General features: G+C 40.7%; 1 protein-coding gene across 4 annotated transcripts; it reads right to left on the reverse strand.

Moving 5' to 3' along the window:
- Positions 1-826: 826 nt before the first annotated feature.
- On the reverse strand, positions 827-11,464 carry srsf7a (serine and arginine rich splicing factor 7a). Of its 4 annotated transcripts, none has more exons than XR_014601292.1 (9): positions 11,241-11,464; positions 8,616-8,849; positions 8,229-8,417; positions 7,856-7,951; positions 7,569-7,607; positions 6,025-6,072; positions 4,213-4,305; positions 2,595-3,203; positions 827-1,725 (listed from the first exon to the last, which is right to left on the reverse strand). XR_014601292.1 is itself a non-coding variant. In XM_084064442.1 (8 exons), the coding sequence occupies exons 2-8, from the start codon at positions 8,837-8,839 to the stop codon at positions 1,674-1,676; spliced, it is 741 nt and encodes a 246-aa protein (XP_083920568.1). In that variant the 5' UTR covers positions 8,840-8,852; positions 11,238-11,464; the 3' UTR covers positions 827-1,673. The 4 variants fall into 4 exon arrangements, 1 of the variants encoding a protein (XP_083920568.1); XR_014601293.1 differs by having other exon boundaries at positions 11,238-11,464; XR_014601294.1 differs by having other exon boundaries at positions 8,616-8,852; positions 11,238-11,464.
- Between the last annotated feature and the right edge of the window lie 6,317 nt (positions 11,465-17,781).

Genomic DNA, 17,781 nt, shown 5'->3' on the forward strand with positions numbered 1-17,781 from the left:
TCTGCAACCTTCTTCTTGCAACAGGGATATGTAGAATATAGAAAAAATGTGTGTTCCACATACCCCAGTTGGCAATTTACTGTCCCATTTATATTCTGTATATTTTTTTCCACTGGTTACAAGATCGTTTATATTCTACCCAAGGAAGATGTTATGCCATTCCAGTAAATTGCATTACGTTAGTTTTTTTATTTTGTTCATTCACTCTCTACAGTGTAGATCATTTGTGTAGTCTGTGTAGCCTATATTGATGCAGTCTCTCCGCCCCACCCAAAAAATCACATCACTTTATTACTATCAGTATAGTATAACCTTATTACCTCCTTGTATTATACCTTTTTTGGTTTAATGTTGGTCATTGTTGACCAACATTTGTTGCACAGCAGTCTGGTGGAGTATACCACTCCATGACACTAAACTCTCAATGCACATACTTCTACAATCAGGTGACAAACCTCTTGAAACTTGAGTGTGTGTTTGTCTGGAGATTATGTGTGATGTGATAGCGTCACAGCCGTGCAGGATGCTGTCACGAAGCTTTACAGGTGTGTTGTTGAGATGATAATGAAGGCATTGTTCCAAGATGGGTGTTGTCTGAGCGAGGGCACCGGGGGGGATTCAACAGATACTGGCCAGCTGATACCAACCATTCGTTTTAATTAACATTGCTAATGAACCCGTCATGGGGTTCACACATCATGCACATAAATTCACCATACTATCCCCTTAGGGACAAGAAATACAGGCCCAGTAAGCACAGCACAACAACATATGGTACATTGAGTAACACAAATTCAAATGTACAAAGGACATAAGAGCCAAAACATATGTCTAAGACATTTATTTAAAAATAAAACTGCCTGTCATCAAAAGCCAGGGAGAGCAAAAAAAAATCATGGAAGCCCTTACAGAAATGAAACTTAAGCACTCTATCAATTCAAAACATCACAAGAATAATTTCAGATAATCCGAACAAGGGACAGTCCTATTTGTTTACAGTGAACTGATAACACCTGTAAAAAGGGCAGTGCAGTAGTAAAATGACAGACATCATGCAGAGTACTAAAATATTCTGTCTAGGAATGTATCCTCATACATAAGGCATGCAGACCAGCCAGGTGTTTGTGTAAGATGTACGAGACAGGGTGGTACAGGGTAGTTATTTGCATTTGTGAGATCAAGCTCTAGGGTTATGGAAAGGATTTAGGGATTAAAAAGTGGTCAATCCAAAACTTCTAAAACTGGACTGGTGCCTCTCACCCTGCAGAATTGTGCCAATTAACTCAGGTAAGCATCTACATTCAAGAAAACTGCAAATTGCCTTCCGGACTGCCCAAGTCATTGTTAAAAGTCTACTGTTATGCCAATTTTTACAACATCCTCCTCACTGTTAATGCTCCCTTACTCGACTTCTCTATAATGGTAGAGGACCAGGAAAGCAGTGTTTAAAACATAATGTCATTCTACATGTACAACATTCCAAGTCTGCACGGCATGGAGAATGCACTGCAGGAAGTAAAAATCAAATCAAGACTTCACAGACGACAAAGAAACCGCAGCAGGGCTTTTGAAGCAGGTGGAAGGATGGGAGTTAAGGGACGTGTGTTTTTATGTGGTCTTGGGGGAAGAGAAGCATCAGGGTTGAGAGCTAAGGGGCGAAAATTAATCTTCATTCAGTCGTCGCCTGGTGTTGCACTCCGCTTGGGACTTGCAGAACGGGAGCGACTGCAACGGAAAAAGAGGAGGATTAGTAAGCTGTGGGATGAAGGCATATACAAAGTATAGAGCATCTCAACAGTCCTGAACGTTGCTCATAACAAACCCCAACCCACCAAAACTGACCTTCAGCCATTATATCATACAATACTACTCCTACTTTGTTCTCACCTGTGTAACAAACACACACCTGCATTTCCTTGAACAAGACACTTTCCAAGTAGGGCAATGGCCTTGAGCTCATCATCATAGGTAAATTTCCCATTTAAAAAATGCGTTTGAATTGGGAACCCTTTAAATGCCTGGAATTCTCTGGGCCAAGGAAATGGCCACAGGTGGTTTGTGGAAGAAAAGCTGTCTTTTATGGCATTTCAAGACAGCCAACTTAATATTTCACACAGATAAGAGCCCAAGGTAGAATCTGAATACATACCACTGAATCCCCAAACAAGCAAACACTATTGACCAAATGAATGATGAAAACCCTGGACAATTACCCTCTGTTCATTACTAGAGCCCCTCCGACCCATCTTCACCGCTATGAAAAGGGGTTAATTTAACGCAGAAGCTAAGGAACAGTGACCACTAATTGAGGGAATCAGCCATGTATGGCTTAACAGTAGCACTTATCTGTAGATATAAGCATCCTTAGAATATCACCTGGCAACAAACATACATGGTGAATACTTCCTCTTAACCCCACACACACTTTCACTCACACGTACACCCACATCTGTACCCTGCGCATGCCTGGTATGGTATCAGCATTAGCTCTCTAGGTGGATAACATAAACCAAAGACGACTAACACGTCTGTTTAATTTTCCCCATCAAAATTATATGTCTGATCTTTGTCATGGGGGTTGATTTTTGGTTTACCTTTGGAGACAGTGCAGAAAGAACAAGTACAGAGACGCGAAGCACTGCAGAACGGATGACTACAACTCGGAGACACACTGTGCTCGCTGGGAGGCTCTTGAAGACTGATCTCTCGTCAGCACTCGCTCTCTCTCATTCTCTCACTTTCAGAAGCTAAGTCAGAGGCCGGAGAGCTCTGGTAGGTAGGTGGGGGTGGGGGGTCTGGTAGGTAAGGGAGTTTTTTTTTAAAGAAAAAGGTAGTGGTCGAACTCTGAACTGCGTGGACCAGCCCCGCTGGTAGCTCGGAAGGAAGGCTGGCAGGCTGGCTGGCTGTCTGGCTGGGTGATTCTAGTAGAACAACTCTATGTGCGCGCGGGCTGATCTCATCTGAGCGTGTGCGTCGGTCGGACAGAGACGGCCACTCATTCACTGTGGGTGGGGAGGGGGAGGGGGTCGGTCGGTAGGTCGACCTCACTCTCTCTCTCTAACGCCAGCAGTAGCAGCAGGCGTAGGCTGATCTCAGGTCAGCGCTTAAGTCACCCTCCCGCAGGACGTGCACACCGCCAGCTGGCAGACCCTGGGCCTGGGGACAGCTGCGGTGCCTGTGCAGTGCTCAGCTCCCAACACACGCTTTAAAGGAAATATGAAAAATAAACAAAACTGTTCTGCAAAGAGGCTAAAAAAAAGTATGTCACACCCAATGGTGCAGTACTCCTACCTGAACTTAGAGAACTACCCAATTTTTTTGAAAGACAGATAGAAGGGAGAAAAAAGGAAGAAAAATAAGAGGGGGGGAATAAATATCAAATCCTTTCCCTAGTCATCTCTTCCTCAAACTACAAACCTTTCTTGAAATACTCTTCTCTGTCCATCCAAGATCAGTCAAATTAGGACTAAATCTAGCAAAGATTAGAAAACAAAATACACTCTGAAAATAAATTCTAGCTAGTGTGCCTCACTTAAGATTCTTAGCTGTGCTAAATGGTTCACGGATTAACTGAATTACAGAATGTTAAGGTTGTCCTTCCATGTGCTCTCTTTCCAAGTAATGCAGCATGTACAATATGACCACTGCAGTAAGAAGTGAAAGAGAGCACATAGGAAGAGCCAACCGTGCTTACTACTGTACTTCCTTATCCCTCTCTATGGGTCCAAAGTCCCCATCCTCCGTTTCACCTTTGCTAACAGCAGCAGAAACAGATTGCAAACTCGCCAGGATTATCTGGCGCCTATCTTCTTCGTGGTTTTCCCCGCTTCGAGCAACATGGCAGTCATCCGGTGAAGGCAGGGTTGGTCCCGGGTTCCATTGGAGAATCTACCTGACCCCCTAGAGTCAACACTTACCTAGGGAAGAAGCATCTAGCCCTAGCTAACATGGAAAGTGTATTCTGAGCCTCAACTCTTTACTGTCACATCTAAAACACACAATAGAGGGGAACAGGGAGGATCTAGAGTCTAGAACTAGTAGGGAATTCTTTGTGCATTGGAATTATATTTGAACAATTCAGAAAAGTCCTGGTCAAAACTGGACCTATATCAGTACCAAGCATGAACAGCTAGAAAGGCAAAGACAGTTAAATACATCACTACATCTATAACCTCAATCAGTGTTAAGGGTAAGCAAGCTAGAGTGTTTTACCTATTCCTCTTGTGGCTGGCTGAGCGGGAGCGAGAGCGGGAGGCCGAGCGCCGTCTGGGCCGGGAGCCTGAACGGGAACGAGACCTGGACCGACTACAAGAGGAAATGACGGGATGTTAAAAAGCAACAAGCATATAACAAGCCTAACAGAGACAACCATTCTGGATGAAAATAGTCACTCCAGTTTTCCAGTGGTGGAAGTACTACTCAGATATTTTACTTAAAAGTAGCAATACCACAATATAAAAAAATACTCCATTACAAGTAAACGGCCTGTGTTCAAAATGTTACTTGAGTGACAGTACAACAGTATTGGCATCAACATATACTTAAAGTACAAAAAGTTAAAGTACTAAAATGTTTGAAAATAGCAGATCTACAAGCTGACAACGCGTCGCGATGAGCTTGTAGATCAGCTATTTTCAAATGGCCTATGTATAAAATAGGGTTAAAGTGGTTAATGTATGTTTTATAATATAATGATTTATATCTGCAAAGTAACTAGTAACGAAAGTTTTCAAATAATTGTAGTGGAGTAAAAGTACAATATTTGCCTCTGAGATGTAGTGGAGTAAAAGTAAAAGTATTGGAAATAGGAAATACTACAGTAAAGTAAAAATACCTCAAAATTGGACCCTAGTACAGTACTTGAGTAAATGTACTTAGTTACTTAACACCACTGCTCTCTTTTCAGTCACCAATATGTGACCAAAAGCCATCCCAGACTACTCTGCATGTGAATGCTTTTACTATTCGGTGAGAATTCCATCCCATCCATATGATAATAGCTCTCTTTTAGAAGGCTAAACCTGACCCGACAGTGGGCTTGCATGTTAATATGTAGAGGTGTCGCGCACAAGGCGGTGTCATCACCTTTCGTTTTGTTGGGAGAACAGCGTGAGACTGGGCTGAAGGCAGTTCTTCTACAGATAATGGTCAATGGATATTATAATATAAACATTGTTAAAACGCATTTTCGTGAGCCATGGCTTCGCAGACCCCCAACAGACAGTCGAACCCCTGGTCTATACCATACCGGGTCACTCAAATATGCGAACAGTGTTTTCCTATCGCTCCGCAGTAGCGGGGGGCGGGGGTTTGTTCTACTTATGAAAGTGCAGGAGTAATTGTAGTGCTGAGATGCTCTCAGCAGGAGGAGCAATGCTCTCACTAAATAAGTGTAGAGGAATATCTTGTAGAGTTTCAGCTACTATGAATCCCAGAAATATATAGCTTATATTATTATATTATATTGTAATGTAAGGAATTTGTAATTTGTAAGGAAATGTCAATATGGCCACTCATTTAGATGGCGTAGGTTTATGGTTTCCCAAGGACTATAGCCGTTTCACCGAGTCATGATACAATTTCTCTTATATCATAACAGATACATGTGGCAGATAATCCCCTACAACAAAACGCACAAAAAAAACGTTTCAGTAATTCAGTCCGACTTCACTGTAGCCTATAGTAGCCTTTTCATAAATGAGATTTGTACTTGTCGTGAAAGTTTGTAACATTTAGAGAAATTTCAAGTTTCAAATACAAAAGTAGTAGTTGTGAATTAACAAACTGGACATTTAGACTGAATGTTTCCTTTATCCTCATCTTGCACTAATGCACGCAACTGTTTTGCCAGGTTTTATTTTTGTTGTTTCTCATAAGCGTGCATCCGTTGTCCATCAACAACACAGCCGTCTGTGCTTTGACTTCTGTGCGCTGACTGCCCGGCCCCCCGCTACTGCGAAGCGATAGGAAAACGCTGTTCGCCTCACATATACGTGTGTGTAGATAGATCAGATGCATACATACCTTCTCACTGGAGTTCTGGACTTGTTGGAACGGGCTGGGGAGCCAGACCTAACATCATAGGAGACAAAAGATGTTTTTGTTAACAAGTAAAACCATGTTTCTGGGGGGCCTGTTAACCATGTTGTTTATAAGCTGCCATCTTTATATGTCATTTCATGTCTTTCTAGTTTCTACTATTACGTCTGCATTTACTAGCTGCAACTTAACCCATTAAGACCTGGAACACATCTGTGTATTTTTTTTATTTGAGCTAAAAAGCATTATTTTACACTTTGGCTATTCAAAAATAGCAGATATACAAGCTTGTAGCGCAGCAGATCTGCTATTTTTGAAAAATCGAGAAAATGTGCTTCTGGGAGGTCCCTGGAACAACATATTTTGAGATTGGAGTCGGTGGCCAAATACATGTCATTTTGGGGTCCTTGACATGGCATCTTTTTGAGCACCACTGATATAGAAACATATGTTTTTCAGAAAAGTGTTGGGATTTAGAAGACATTCATATAATCGGCTTCACGTCTAAAAATGCTATCGGCATCCAAGTTGCAATACCCTCCATTGACAGCCCATTCATGAAACAGAAAAATCCTATGATCTCTTATCTGATTGTATTAAACCACGATTAACAGCTTATTGCAGCTGTATGCACAGCTTGGATCATCTGTGTCAAGACTTTGTTAAAAAGGATAACCCAAGCCGTTGGTTTATCGTGGGTTTAATACAATCACATTAGACTTTTTTCTGTTTCATGAATGGACTGTCAATGGAGGGTATTGCAACTTAGATGCAGATAGCTTAATAGCATTTAGGTTGCTTGCGGCTACGCATTTACTACTGTGGAGAGACTTCACTCAGGCTGGGAAGTGTTCATGTCCAAACAGAGCTGCTGATTGTTCACTTTAAATCCAAAATATCACTAATATATTAATATAAGTTGGGGCATTATACACTGCCATCATCTCCGCATCTCAAAACGAGACAGGGAAATTGACCGCTACTTTGGTTTCTTCACTTTCCTCTAAGCCTGGCTAAGCTGAGCTGCGTTCTCTGCACTGTGGTTCACAGCCGTTTCCGATAGGGTGCATCCACACATACGTCAAGTTGTCGTACGGAAGTCGTAAGTCCCATTCACTCCCATATTATAGGAAAAACCGGAAGGGTACTTCCGTTTTTTAACTTAACATGGGAGTGGATGGGACTTCCGACTTCCGTACGACAACTTGACGTACATGTGTGGATGCACCCATAGACAACGTCACTAGCACCACTTCACATCCAGCGCTGCTAGATACCCATTCACCAGATCAGCCACTTGTGGTCAAAAACTAAAATTACGTGACACATAATTTATTTTGACCCATGCATTTGGCAATGATGCTAATTCTGTTGGACTTTAAAAGCAAAGTAGAGACATTGTCAATCAATCTGAACAGCACTCAGTCAGGCTGCACGGTCACACAGAGCTATCCTTGCCCTTACGTCCAAAACAATTAACTACGTGTGAAAATGAGAACCCAAGATTCTTAGAAAATCTGTGGCCTCACCTGCTCCTGCGCTTGGAGTAGGATGCAGAACGTTGGCGGCTGTTGAAAGAGAGACAGAGAGCAGTCAGAAACTGGAAGTAGGCATCAGAGAGGAACAAGCTAGATTATAAACCCAACTTGACTCCTCATGATAGTTATTCAGACACGGTTACCAGATGGTTCTACTCCCGATGCTACGGCTAGCTTGTCCACACATTTACACATTTTTGTGTTCCAAATCTGAATTATTATAGTTTACACATCTCAACCAGTATGGGCTGAGGCAACTGCACCTAAAGGAGACTTACCGGCCGTTGCTACGGCTACGGGAGCGAGGGGAGCGAGAGCGGTAGCGATGTCCACGGGACCGAGACCTGGAGCGAGAGCGGGACCTGGAGCGAGATCTGCAGCAAACACACCAGACTAAGTTTGCATCTTATTTTCACTTGATTTGAATCAAGTAAAGTTGATTTGAAAAATATCTCCCCTTTTATGTTTTGTGTATGAGAATTCGATGTTTATAGTTTTTAAAGCCAATCCCTCAAACAATCTACAAGTTCACTTAAAATCAGTTCGATGCCAATAGGCTCTATACTCTAAGCACCCATATTGGAAAGAAATTGGGCCTCTTCCTTACTTCCTTCACAGGAAAAAAAACATGCAACTCTGCAGTTTCATTACCTGCTACCACGACGACCTCCTCCTCCTCCTCTCTTGTTGAAGCGGTAGCAGTCATACGCATAGTGGCCTCTGTCTCCACACTGGTAACACCTGTCGTTGGGATCAAAATGGCGTCGGCTGGGGCGACCCCGACCCTTCCTAGACATGCCTGTCGACACTTCCACGCGAATACGAGATCCACACAAGACCCTGGTAGGGTAAAGGAAAGGCAGGGGTGGAAAGTGAGGAATTGTTGAGTTCATGAGCTTATCCACAAGTTTCCTAGGGCATAGCGGGCATCACTTCCTGTCGATTTGATCAGGTATCAGGGATCAAATCGACAGGAAGTGATGCCCACTATGCCCTAGGAAACGTGTGGATATAAAACTTTTTTTTTTGTGTACTTACTTTCCATCCATGCCTTTAACAGCATCCTCTGCATCTCTGGGATCCTCATACTCAACAAAGGCAAACCCAGGCGGATTCCTGGCCACCCAAACACTTCGCAGTGGGCCGTAATAACTGAACGCTCGCTCCAGCTCACCCTTAGCAGCACCATTGCCAAGGTCACCTACATACACTTTGCAGTCAGTAGCCCTTGACGAGCTACGCGAGGACGAGTAGTATGACATCTCTCCTTGCCTGCTGGAGAAGAGACGGGTAAATGTCTACATGAGATGACAGCAGATTGTGTGTACGATTCACAAGCCATAGTGGCCATGCCGGTCTATCCAGGATTGTACAATTTACAAAGAACAAAATGAATCATTCATATATAAAATCTGTATAAAAACAAATTATGGTGCTGAATAAGCTGCAGGCAGAGGAGATTGTGAAAGGAGGGTCCAATGTGCCACAAATCAATTTATCACCACAGAGTTAAAACGATCCTAGTTTTAAATAAGACATGTGTGACATTTCATCTACGTGTCTGACTCTGAAAAAACAAGTGAAGCATTACAGTGGAGATTGTGTGATATGTATGTGCCAGGCATCAACTACGTCTAAAATATGTTATCTGTCCCAATGGAGATATATGATACATGCCAGCCAGCACAGTGAACTTGGATAAGTGATATATAGTCACTTATCTACGACCATCCCTGAACAGAATACCATTCTAAATCATGACTGGTATGTTGATGAGAACCGTGGGATCTAGACAGCGTGCCACCAAGTTCAGTCACTTGAGCGGCTGTATGACACCTTGTTAAAATACTAACCGGCACAGAAACCATCAAGGCTGATGCTTTGATGCAAAAAAAAAAATACATACAAAATTTAACAAACGCGTCGAGTGTCGGCTACACGCTAAATAAAACACCTACCCTCATTTGACGCTTGCCTATAATGTCCATATGGGACCAGTGTTGCCAGATTGTGTGAGAGAAATAAGCAGTCAGGTCTAGGAAAACAAGCCCAAAAGCAGCAACTAGGGCACTAAACTGTATACATTGAAAATAGCAAAAAAAAAAAATGTAAATCGTGTAATAAAATGTGGTATATTTGGTAGATTTTTTAAAACAAATCTGGTACGGGGCTCCCTGGCACAAAACATTTACAAATGGGGATTAGTAGGGGCAAACACATTCATTTGAGGGACCATGACATGAAAATATTTGAGAATGACTGGTTAAAATAATTAAAAACGTGTGAAGCAAGCCAAAATAAGCAACTACACTTTAGAAACAAGCCCAAAAGACCACAACCGCCAATATTACCCGAAACGTCACAGAAAAATAATCCAACATTCGCTTATAATAAACGGACATGGCAACAATGTTTGGGGACCGTGGGTGGGTGCGTGGGCCTACAATACATATTGTTTGTTTGATCTAGCACACGAAACCAAACGTTTCTATGATCCAAACACGGACGTTTTAGTTTTTTTTTCTTTCTTTTTAACACAACGGCTGTTAAAGAACCGGTCAATATAAACCCCTTTAAATGTGCTGAGGTTAATGTTAACAACAGTTAGCCATCAGTGTGCATATAACAGATCAGATGCTCCTCTTGCAGCAGTCTATGTGCTGGAAGGCTAACGGTAGCACATGGAGCTAATTGAGAGAACATGACACTACAGCCTACCAGTAGGCCCGTCACAATTATTGCATGATCGTCATAATTGCTTCCACAAAATAGCAGATCTACAACTACAAGCTCAATGTTCACAAAATAGCAGATCTACAAGCTCAATGTTCACAAAATATCAGAAATAGCAGATCTGCAAGCTCAACGTTCCCTAGCCCTGAAACATGACTGTCGTACCATGGCTTAATGTTCACAAAATATCATTAATAGCTGATCTACAAGCTCACTGCTCACAAAATAGCAGGTCTACAAGCTCAATGTTCACAAAATAGCAGAACTAGCAGATCTACAAGCTCACATTGTGAGATCTGCTATTCCGTTGTAGATCTGCTATTTTCACCTTTTTTTAAGTATACAATTAAATGTCAGTCATTTTTTTGTAAATGTTAAGTTGTTTGACATAATCCGCCCTGTGTAAATGTCTGATTACGAAGCCTGATAGGAAAACAGAAATTAAATAGTTAATGTTGATGATTCAATCATCAAGATTAATTATTTAACTTCTGTTTGCCTTTCAGTTGTAATGATATACAGAGCCCTACCAACCAGGTCATGTTACTACTGGGTTAATCAGTGATGTCACAGACAGCCAGATAAACACAACACGAAAAGTAACAATTAAAACGCTAAATATAAAAATATATATATATCTAACAATTGGCCAAAAAGTGTCAGAATTGCGTTTTTTTAAACTAATATTTATTAATATTTATATTTGTATATTTGACAATTGGCAAAAAAAATCTGAATCAAGTTTTAGGACTATGATATTCATCTGAAAATGTGGTTAATGCCATAACTTACTGCAGAACCAAATGTTATGACTAAAGTACAATATAGTCCATATATACATACACATCTATACATATATTAGTTACCGTATCTAGGAATTAGTCTGACCCCAAATGATAAACAATGGCGACCACGCGCGTTAATTACCTGCTCCTTCCTTCCGCAATTTTGTTGATTTACAAGTCTCCTCCCGACAGAAAAGGAAGTTCGCTCACATGCAGTCAGTAGCGTCGACTGTTATTGAGCCGAATATACGTTTATATATACGTGTGTGGTGGTTCCGTTGTCTCCTTTAAGGAGTATTAATGCATCCCACACATGTCGCTATGGCTAAAGCTAAGTAGCTACAGCTAGCTGCCTCTCAATGGTGCTACTTCCGCACTTGCGCAATGACGGCTTGGTGTTGCAGTGAGACCTGACCCCTCCCTCAAGAAGCAGCGTTGCCAGGTTCTGCGAGAGAAATAAGCAACCAGTTCTATGAAAACAAGTCCAAAAGAAGTGACTTAGGCCAGTGGTTCTTAAACATTTTCGTGCCAAAGGACCCCCGAATTTATATGTATTTGGCCGCGGACTCCCACCTGAAAATATGTTGTGCCAGGGACCCCCAGAAGCAAAAAGTTGAGTTCAAAATGTTCGTCTTTAAAAAAAAAAGATTTAAAGATTTGCACACATTTTCGAGATCTTTCAAAAATAGCAGATCTACAAGCTCATAGCGCTGCAAACGGTGCCTTGCTATGAGCTTGTAGATCTGCTATTTTTGATTAACCAAAGTATAAAATATGGATAAAGTGGTGAAAATGAATGTGACGCTTTATTAACACATTTAGCTGGGGACCCTGGTACCCCCCAAGGACCCCTGGGGGTCCCCGGAGGCCCGGACACCACTTTGAGAACGAATGACTTAGGCCACATGAGCATTTACATCTATATATTCATCAGCTATTTGAAAATAGCCTAGAAAATAACCAAGCTCACAACATGTCACGTTGTGAGCTTGTAGATATGCTATTTTTTTTTTTTTAAACCTTGGGGAAAAAGTGAAATTCTTTGAATATCACAAATCTGGCTCTATCTATAGCTTATTATAATATAATAATATATATTTATAATAATATATTTTTTATATTCTTTAAACAACATTAGGAAACAAGCCCAAAAAACCATAACCCGCAACTACCAATATTTACAAGCAGGGAGGGGGGGGGGGGGGGGGGGGGCGGGGGGGCACCCCAGTTCTGATCTATTGATTAATTTAAAATAAAATAAACATCACAATTAAACAATATTTTTTCCTCTAGCTATTTGTTGAGTTCTCATACAGATTTGTCATTTGCATACAAGTGACATTAGGCATTGCAAATAGATGGGTATGAAACGAAAAGCCTGCCAGGTAGGCTACCATGGATGGAGCTTTCTCTCTGATCTCTGCCCTGCCCCAGGAGTTAAAGGGGAAGACCACTCATTTTCAACATTGAACTATGTCTTTAATACACCTTAGAGCTGTTGTGTGGAAATAAGAAAAAAGTCCCCCCCCCCTTCTATGTTGCCTAGAAAAGGATAATTGATTGAGGTCATGTGATCAGTGACATACGCACGGTGTACTTTTGGCTCCGCCCCCTCAGCCAAAAGTACTGAGGGGGCGGAGCCAAAAGTACACCGTGCGTATGTCACTGATCACATGACCTGAAATTCTAAATCAAAGTACAATAATGGACTGTCTATCTGTCATCCTGACATGTGTGTGAAGGATAACACGTAAGCAAGCTGTGACACTTACATGCCAATGTCACTTTATTAGTTAGGCCTACATTGTTTGTTTTGCTTACTTTGCAACTGTCTACTAGTTTACTTGTTTTATTGGCTTAAGTAGGCTACTTTGCAGATGGAGTAGCCTACCGTTTTGATTCAGTGTTCATAATATAGGATGATGTATTTGCACTGTATTCGCCATACTGGTGGTGACAGTAGATTAATAGTGTTGTCTGTTGACAATTTGTTGATCTGTGAGCCCAGCCCACCTGCTATTTACAGAGGATACAGGATAGGTGGGCACTAGGGATATCTGGGCACCTTGATGTAAAAATGTCATCCTTCTACTTGTCCAACAAGAAATATTAGACCTTGTCAAATGTTTAAGCATGTTCTAATCATGTATACTTTACTTTACTTAAAAACATTTTCCAATTATTATTTTTTTTTTTTACATTTTGGAAAAACCAACCAATTTAACACAGAGGTGGCCCCCCATGCCAAAATCTTGCCCCCCCCCCTCCTGACAGAGGCTAAACTCACCTAAGCATGTGTGCATGTGTGCGTGTGTGTGTGTGTGTGTGTGTGTGTGTGTGTGTGTGTGTGTGTGTGTGTGTGTGTGTGTGTGTGTGTGTGTGTGTGTGCAAAGAATAAGTACACAGACACAGTAAGCCTTGAAAATAAATAAACTATATTCAAATAAGGTCAACTTCAGTTGATGAAAGAAGTTTGTTTCTTTCAGTACACATTACACCTCATGCCATTCTCAAAAACAAGTATAACCATTTTTCTTAGCATTTTCCTCATTGTTTCATTAAAAAAAGCTTAAATGTTATCTTCAGTTAATAATTTATTTGAGTATCGGATAATTGTATATTTCTATCACAATATCTTATTAATTCCATCATTTCCCTAAAAGGTTCAGGCAAAGAGAGAAATGTAATCACAGGTAAAACTTCACAAAGACACATTGAAGAGCAAGACCTTGGGGTGTGTGGGACTCTCATCCCCAGATAGGTAGAGACTGGAGAGAAAAGATCAGAACATACTAATGCACGCACGCACGCACGCACGCACGCACGCACGCACGCACGCACGCACGCACGCACGTACATAGGCACGCACGCACGCACACAGAAATATCATACACCAGGCAAACAACAAAAAGATGAGCTGGGATGTTACTTATTTCAGACATAAACTAGACAAAACTCAAAAGGCCCTCTCGTCAAAGCATCTATAGGAAATGGAACCAATAAACAAGTAATCATTAAGTGGTGTGTGTGTGTGTGTGTGTGTGTGTGTGTGTGTGTTTGTGTGTGTGTGTGTGTGTGTGTGTGTCTGTGTGTGCGTGTGCGTGTGCGTGCGCGTGTGTGTGTGGATAAATAAGACCTTTATTGATCCCGTGGGGGAAATTCAGTCGCCAGAGGCAGCACAGCAGTTAAGTTACAGAAACAGAGTAAAGCGTAAGTGTGTGCGTGTGTGTGTGCGTGTGCGTGTGCGTGTGCGTGTGCGTGTGTGTGTGTGTGCGCGCGTGTTTGCGTGCGTGTGTGCGTGTATGCGCGTGTGAGTGTGTGCGTGCGTGCGTGCGTGAGGGAGGGAGAGAAAACAACGAGTCTCTTGCTCTGCTTACGTCACAAAATGAGAGCCTGGTTTGGGAGAGACTGACCACAGGATTCAACCCAGTAACATGTGCCTATACAGTAGGCGTCCATCATAGTAGACCATGCTGCTAACACATACAAGGGAATCATCATGCATCCGCAGAGGAACACGGGGGGAAACAAACACAGGACGACGGGGGACATCACATCTTAGCTACAGAACAGCAAAGGCCAAAACCAGACAGTACAGAGGTTTATCAAAACACAGGACATTGTCTGGACAATGTAGACAGTTCTATGTTGTGTGCTGAGCTAGGTGCAGGTCACATTTACCGGGAGCAGGTACAATAGGCATCTGATACCAGCGGTGCTCTCTGCATTTTGTACAGATTGTTCCTGTAGACAGGCAAATTTGCATGTTATGTGTACTCTATAATTGTTTTTTACGATAACCTTAGGGTATGTTTTACGATGCCCTTAGGGGGTAAAACATTAAGTTCCAGTTGTCTACATACTATAGGTAGGCCAGTCAAACCACATTATTTCTATTGTTACCATCTTAACTGACATCCATTGCTTCATACAACTTAAACACTCCGAAATTCCACGTGAGAGACTTTTTGAAATATTTGTAATTTGGAGGAAGGAGCAACAAACCCTGGAGCAAAAAGACAGTTATTTTTCTTTTTACCTCCTACTGCTATGACTTCTCTTCAAAGATGTTATTGAATATACCATTTATTACTTCTTCTGTATTGCACATTAAAACCACACTCCCTGAACTAAACACGAAGTTGCGTGCCTCAAGGACTTGTGGTGCAGCTTACATATAGATAAATAATCTTTTGGTAAATAAATAAATATCTAAATAAATAATCTAAATAATCTTGTGAGAAGAGATATAAATAATCTTCAGTAGACATAAAACAAGTTGCGCACAAAGTAATAGATGAGGTTATGCTTATGTAGGCTACATTGAATTGAACAGATCAAGGGGGTTTCATCATTGTGGAAAAATTATCAAAATCTAAGACACCAAATCCAATAATGCTACAATCTATACTAATATCTACCACCAGTGACCTCTGTAGACATAGTGTAGAAATCCACTATGTCTGTGAGCAAAACATACAAAAAATATGTTTTTGACTGTACATGAAGAGGTTAGTTCTGAGTAAACCAGTTGATTTTATCATGTATAACAATAACAACAATAATAATAATAATAATAATAATAATAATAATAATAATAATAATTTGAATAACTTATTCATTGGTTGCAGATTGCTGGGCGCTTAAAAGAGAGCATTTTATAGGTTTAATTTCTAAATGAGATATGCACTATTTAAAAAAAAACTAATGCAGCATAAAAATAAAAATAAATTAAGGTACTTTTTAAAAATACATTAGGGTTAACCAGGTTTATAAAATTATAACTTGACTTATTATTGACCAATGGAATTAACCAATAATAGATCATTTTTTATCCTTTAGCTAGTACCTAAACAACAGCTGCTTATAGGGGATAATATTGACTGAGAAACTATTGAGTTTTTTGTAAGGTTTTACAAAAAAAAACTTCTCAACAGAATTTCTTTCTAACCAGTAAAATATTTTGAAAGATAAGTCAGGGGATTTCTTTTTCAGTATTACATATATAAAAAATGCAACATGTGCCCTATTTTCTTTGTCTCTATCATGCTGATCAGTTAATCAAATTGTCATCAGTTCTGGAGCTTCACATACCAGAGGCATCACTTTGTGCAGGTATTCAATTCAATCTAATGGAAAGAAACCCAGAAGATCCTTATAAAACTGTCATTGTGAAATTATTAAAATCAGTTACAATGCAATTTGATCAATTTAAGTTCTGTCAAATGGTGCTCCTGCATGTGTCCAAAAGATGCTCTCCTCTTTACAGAATAATGCTTCTTTTCCATTGACGACACATTTAAAAACAAGAGATGTGTTGGTGTGAAGAGATATTCCCAGATACACAAGCCACTTGAGCTCATGATCACCCAGTCGACTTTACCACTGTAAACACTGTGTATATCATAGTTGTCAGATTTTCACTTATGGCATTGCACACACTAATAAATGTTTGCCCCCTGGTGCCCAATCTATAGCATAACTCAATATCAAACAATATGAATACATAACAGCATAGGCCTACACTACAGTTGTACAGGTGTTATACAGTACAGTTGCACATGTGATAGCTTGAATACTAGCACAACTAGTCTTTTTTAAGGCATTGGATGGGTATGATGCTGTATCGACGTCAATTTGGTGGAGATTGATATTCTATCACCGGGACCTTTGATTAAAAGTTACAACATAATAGCCTTTTGAGGCTTAACCCTTCAATGTAAACTAACACTGTGATTTAACTGTTTTGACTCTACGCATATTTGCCGAATCAAGCAATGCCATAACAATGCTTCTACATTAACACAAACGATTACTCTCTCAGCACATGCCACAGTATTAGCTTGTTACTGACAGGAGTGCAACACAACTAAAGATTCAATGTGGTCCAAAGGGGACTCATTAGGAAAGTTAAACAAATCACATTGTAGATTTTCTCTAAACAAACGGCAACACAGATGGCCTGATTTGTGCTTCGGCGACAAAGCTTTGTTGTTGTCAAGCGTCAAATTGCACAACACGTCGTTGCCAAAGCATAAATCAGGCTACACACAGATCACATTATGATGGGTGGAATTAACAAAAACATAATCATGAAAACAGAGTTGATGAAAGTGCATGTGAAATGATCAATTCACTGCTACGTCATAAGACACTGTTAATCACAAACTAAACTCATTGAATTGGACTGCATGAATGTAAAACCAGTTTTCCCATGTTTGACTTCAGTTTGGTTGCCAGATGTCTTATGTTTCTGAAGGAAGGATTCAGACTTTGAGTTGCTGATCCGTCGCCACTAAATCAAATTACTCCATTTTGATCAATTAATTGATGTCACTTCCACCCATCATATTGTACAGAACACTTAACGCTCTCTTTCCTTACCTCTCTCCCGCCCTGACTTCCTAAACATATATAGAGCATTGAATTGAAAACATCCACATCCATTAAGTCATAATCGATAGTTTACTGTCCACTGAGCACATATATATAACCAGAGGGATGCATTTATATACACTGTTTGATACTGGTAGACCGTTCTTGTCTTTAGGGTTATTTACCACAGTATCTGGTAAGTCAGGAGGGTTGGTAATATGTATTTTGGCTAAATGTCTACCTTGCCAGACAGGTATAAATATTGACATACCATAATCCATCAGTGGAGTCATGACTACCCCTCGGCTTAA

The sequence above is a fragment of the Gymnoscopelus microlampas genome (genome assembly GCF_963454915.1).
Source record: "Gymnoscopelus microlampas genome assembly, chromosome: 8".
In the NCBI taxonomy this organism is placed as follows: Eukaryota; Metazoa; Chordata; class Actinopteri; order Myctophiformes; family Myctophidae; genus Gymnoscopelus; species Gymnoscopelus microlampas.

Coding starts and splice junctions, on each gene's coding strand:
- srsf7a (XM_084064442.1), bottom strand. CDS start 8,839: ATGTCATACTACTCGTCCTCGCGTAGCTCGTCAAGGGCTACTGACTGC. Junction 6,073..7,568: donor TACTCCAAGCGCAGGAGCAG/GTGAGGCCACAG, acceptor CTATGATGTTAG/GTCTGGCTCCCCAGCCCGTT. Junction 4,306..6,024: donor TCCAGAACTCCAGTGAGAAG/GTATGTATGCAT, acceptor TTCCTCTTGTAG/TCGGTCCAGGTCTCGTTCCC.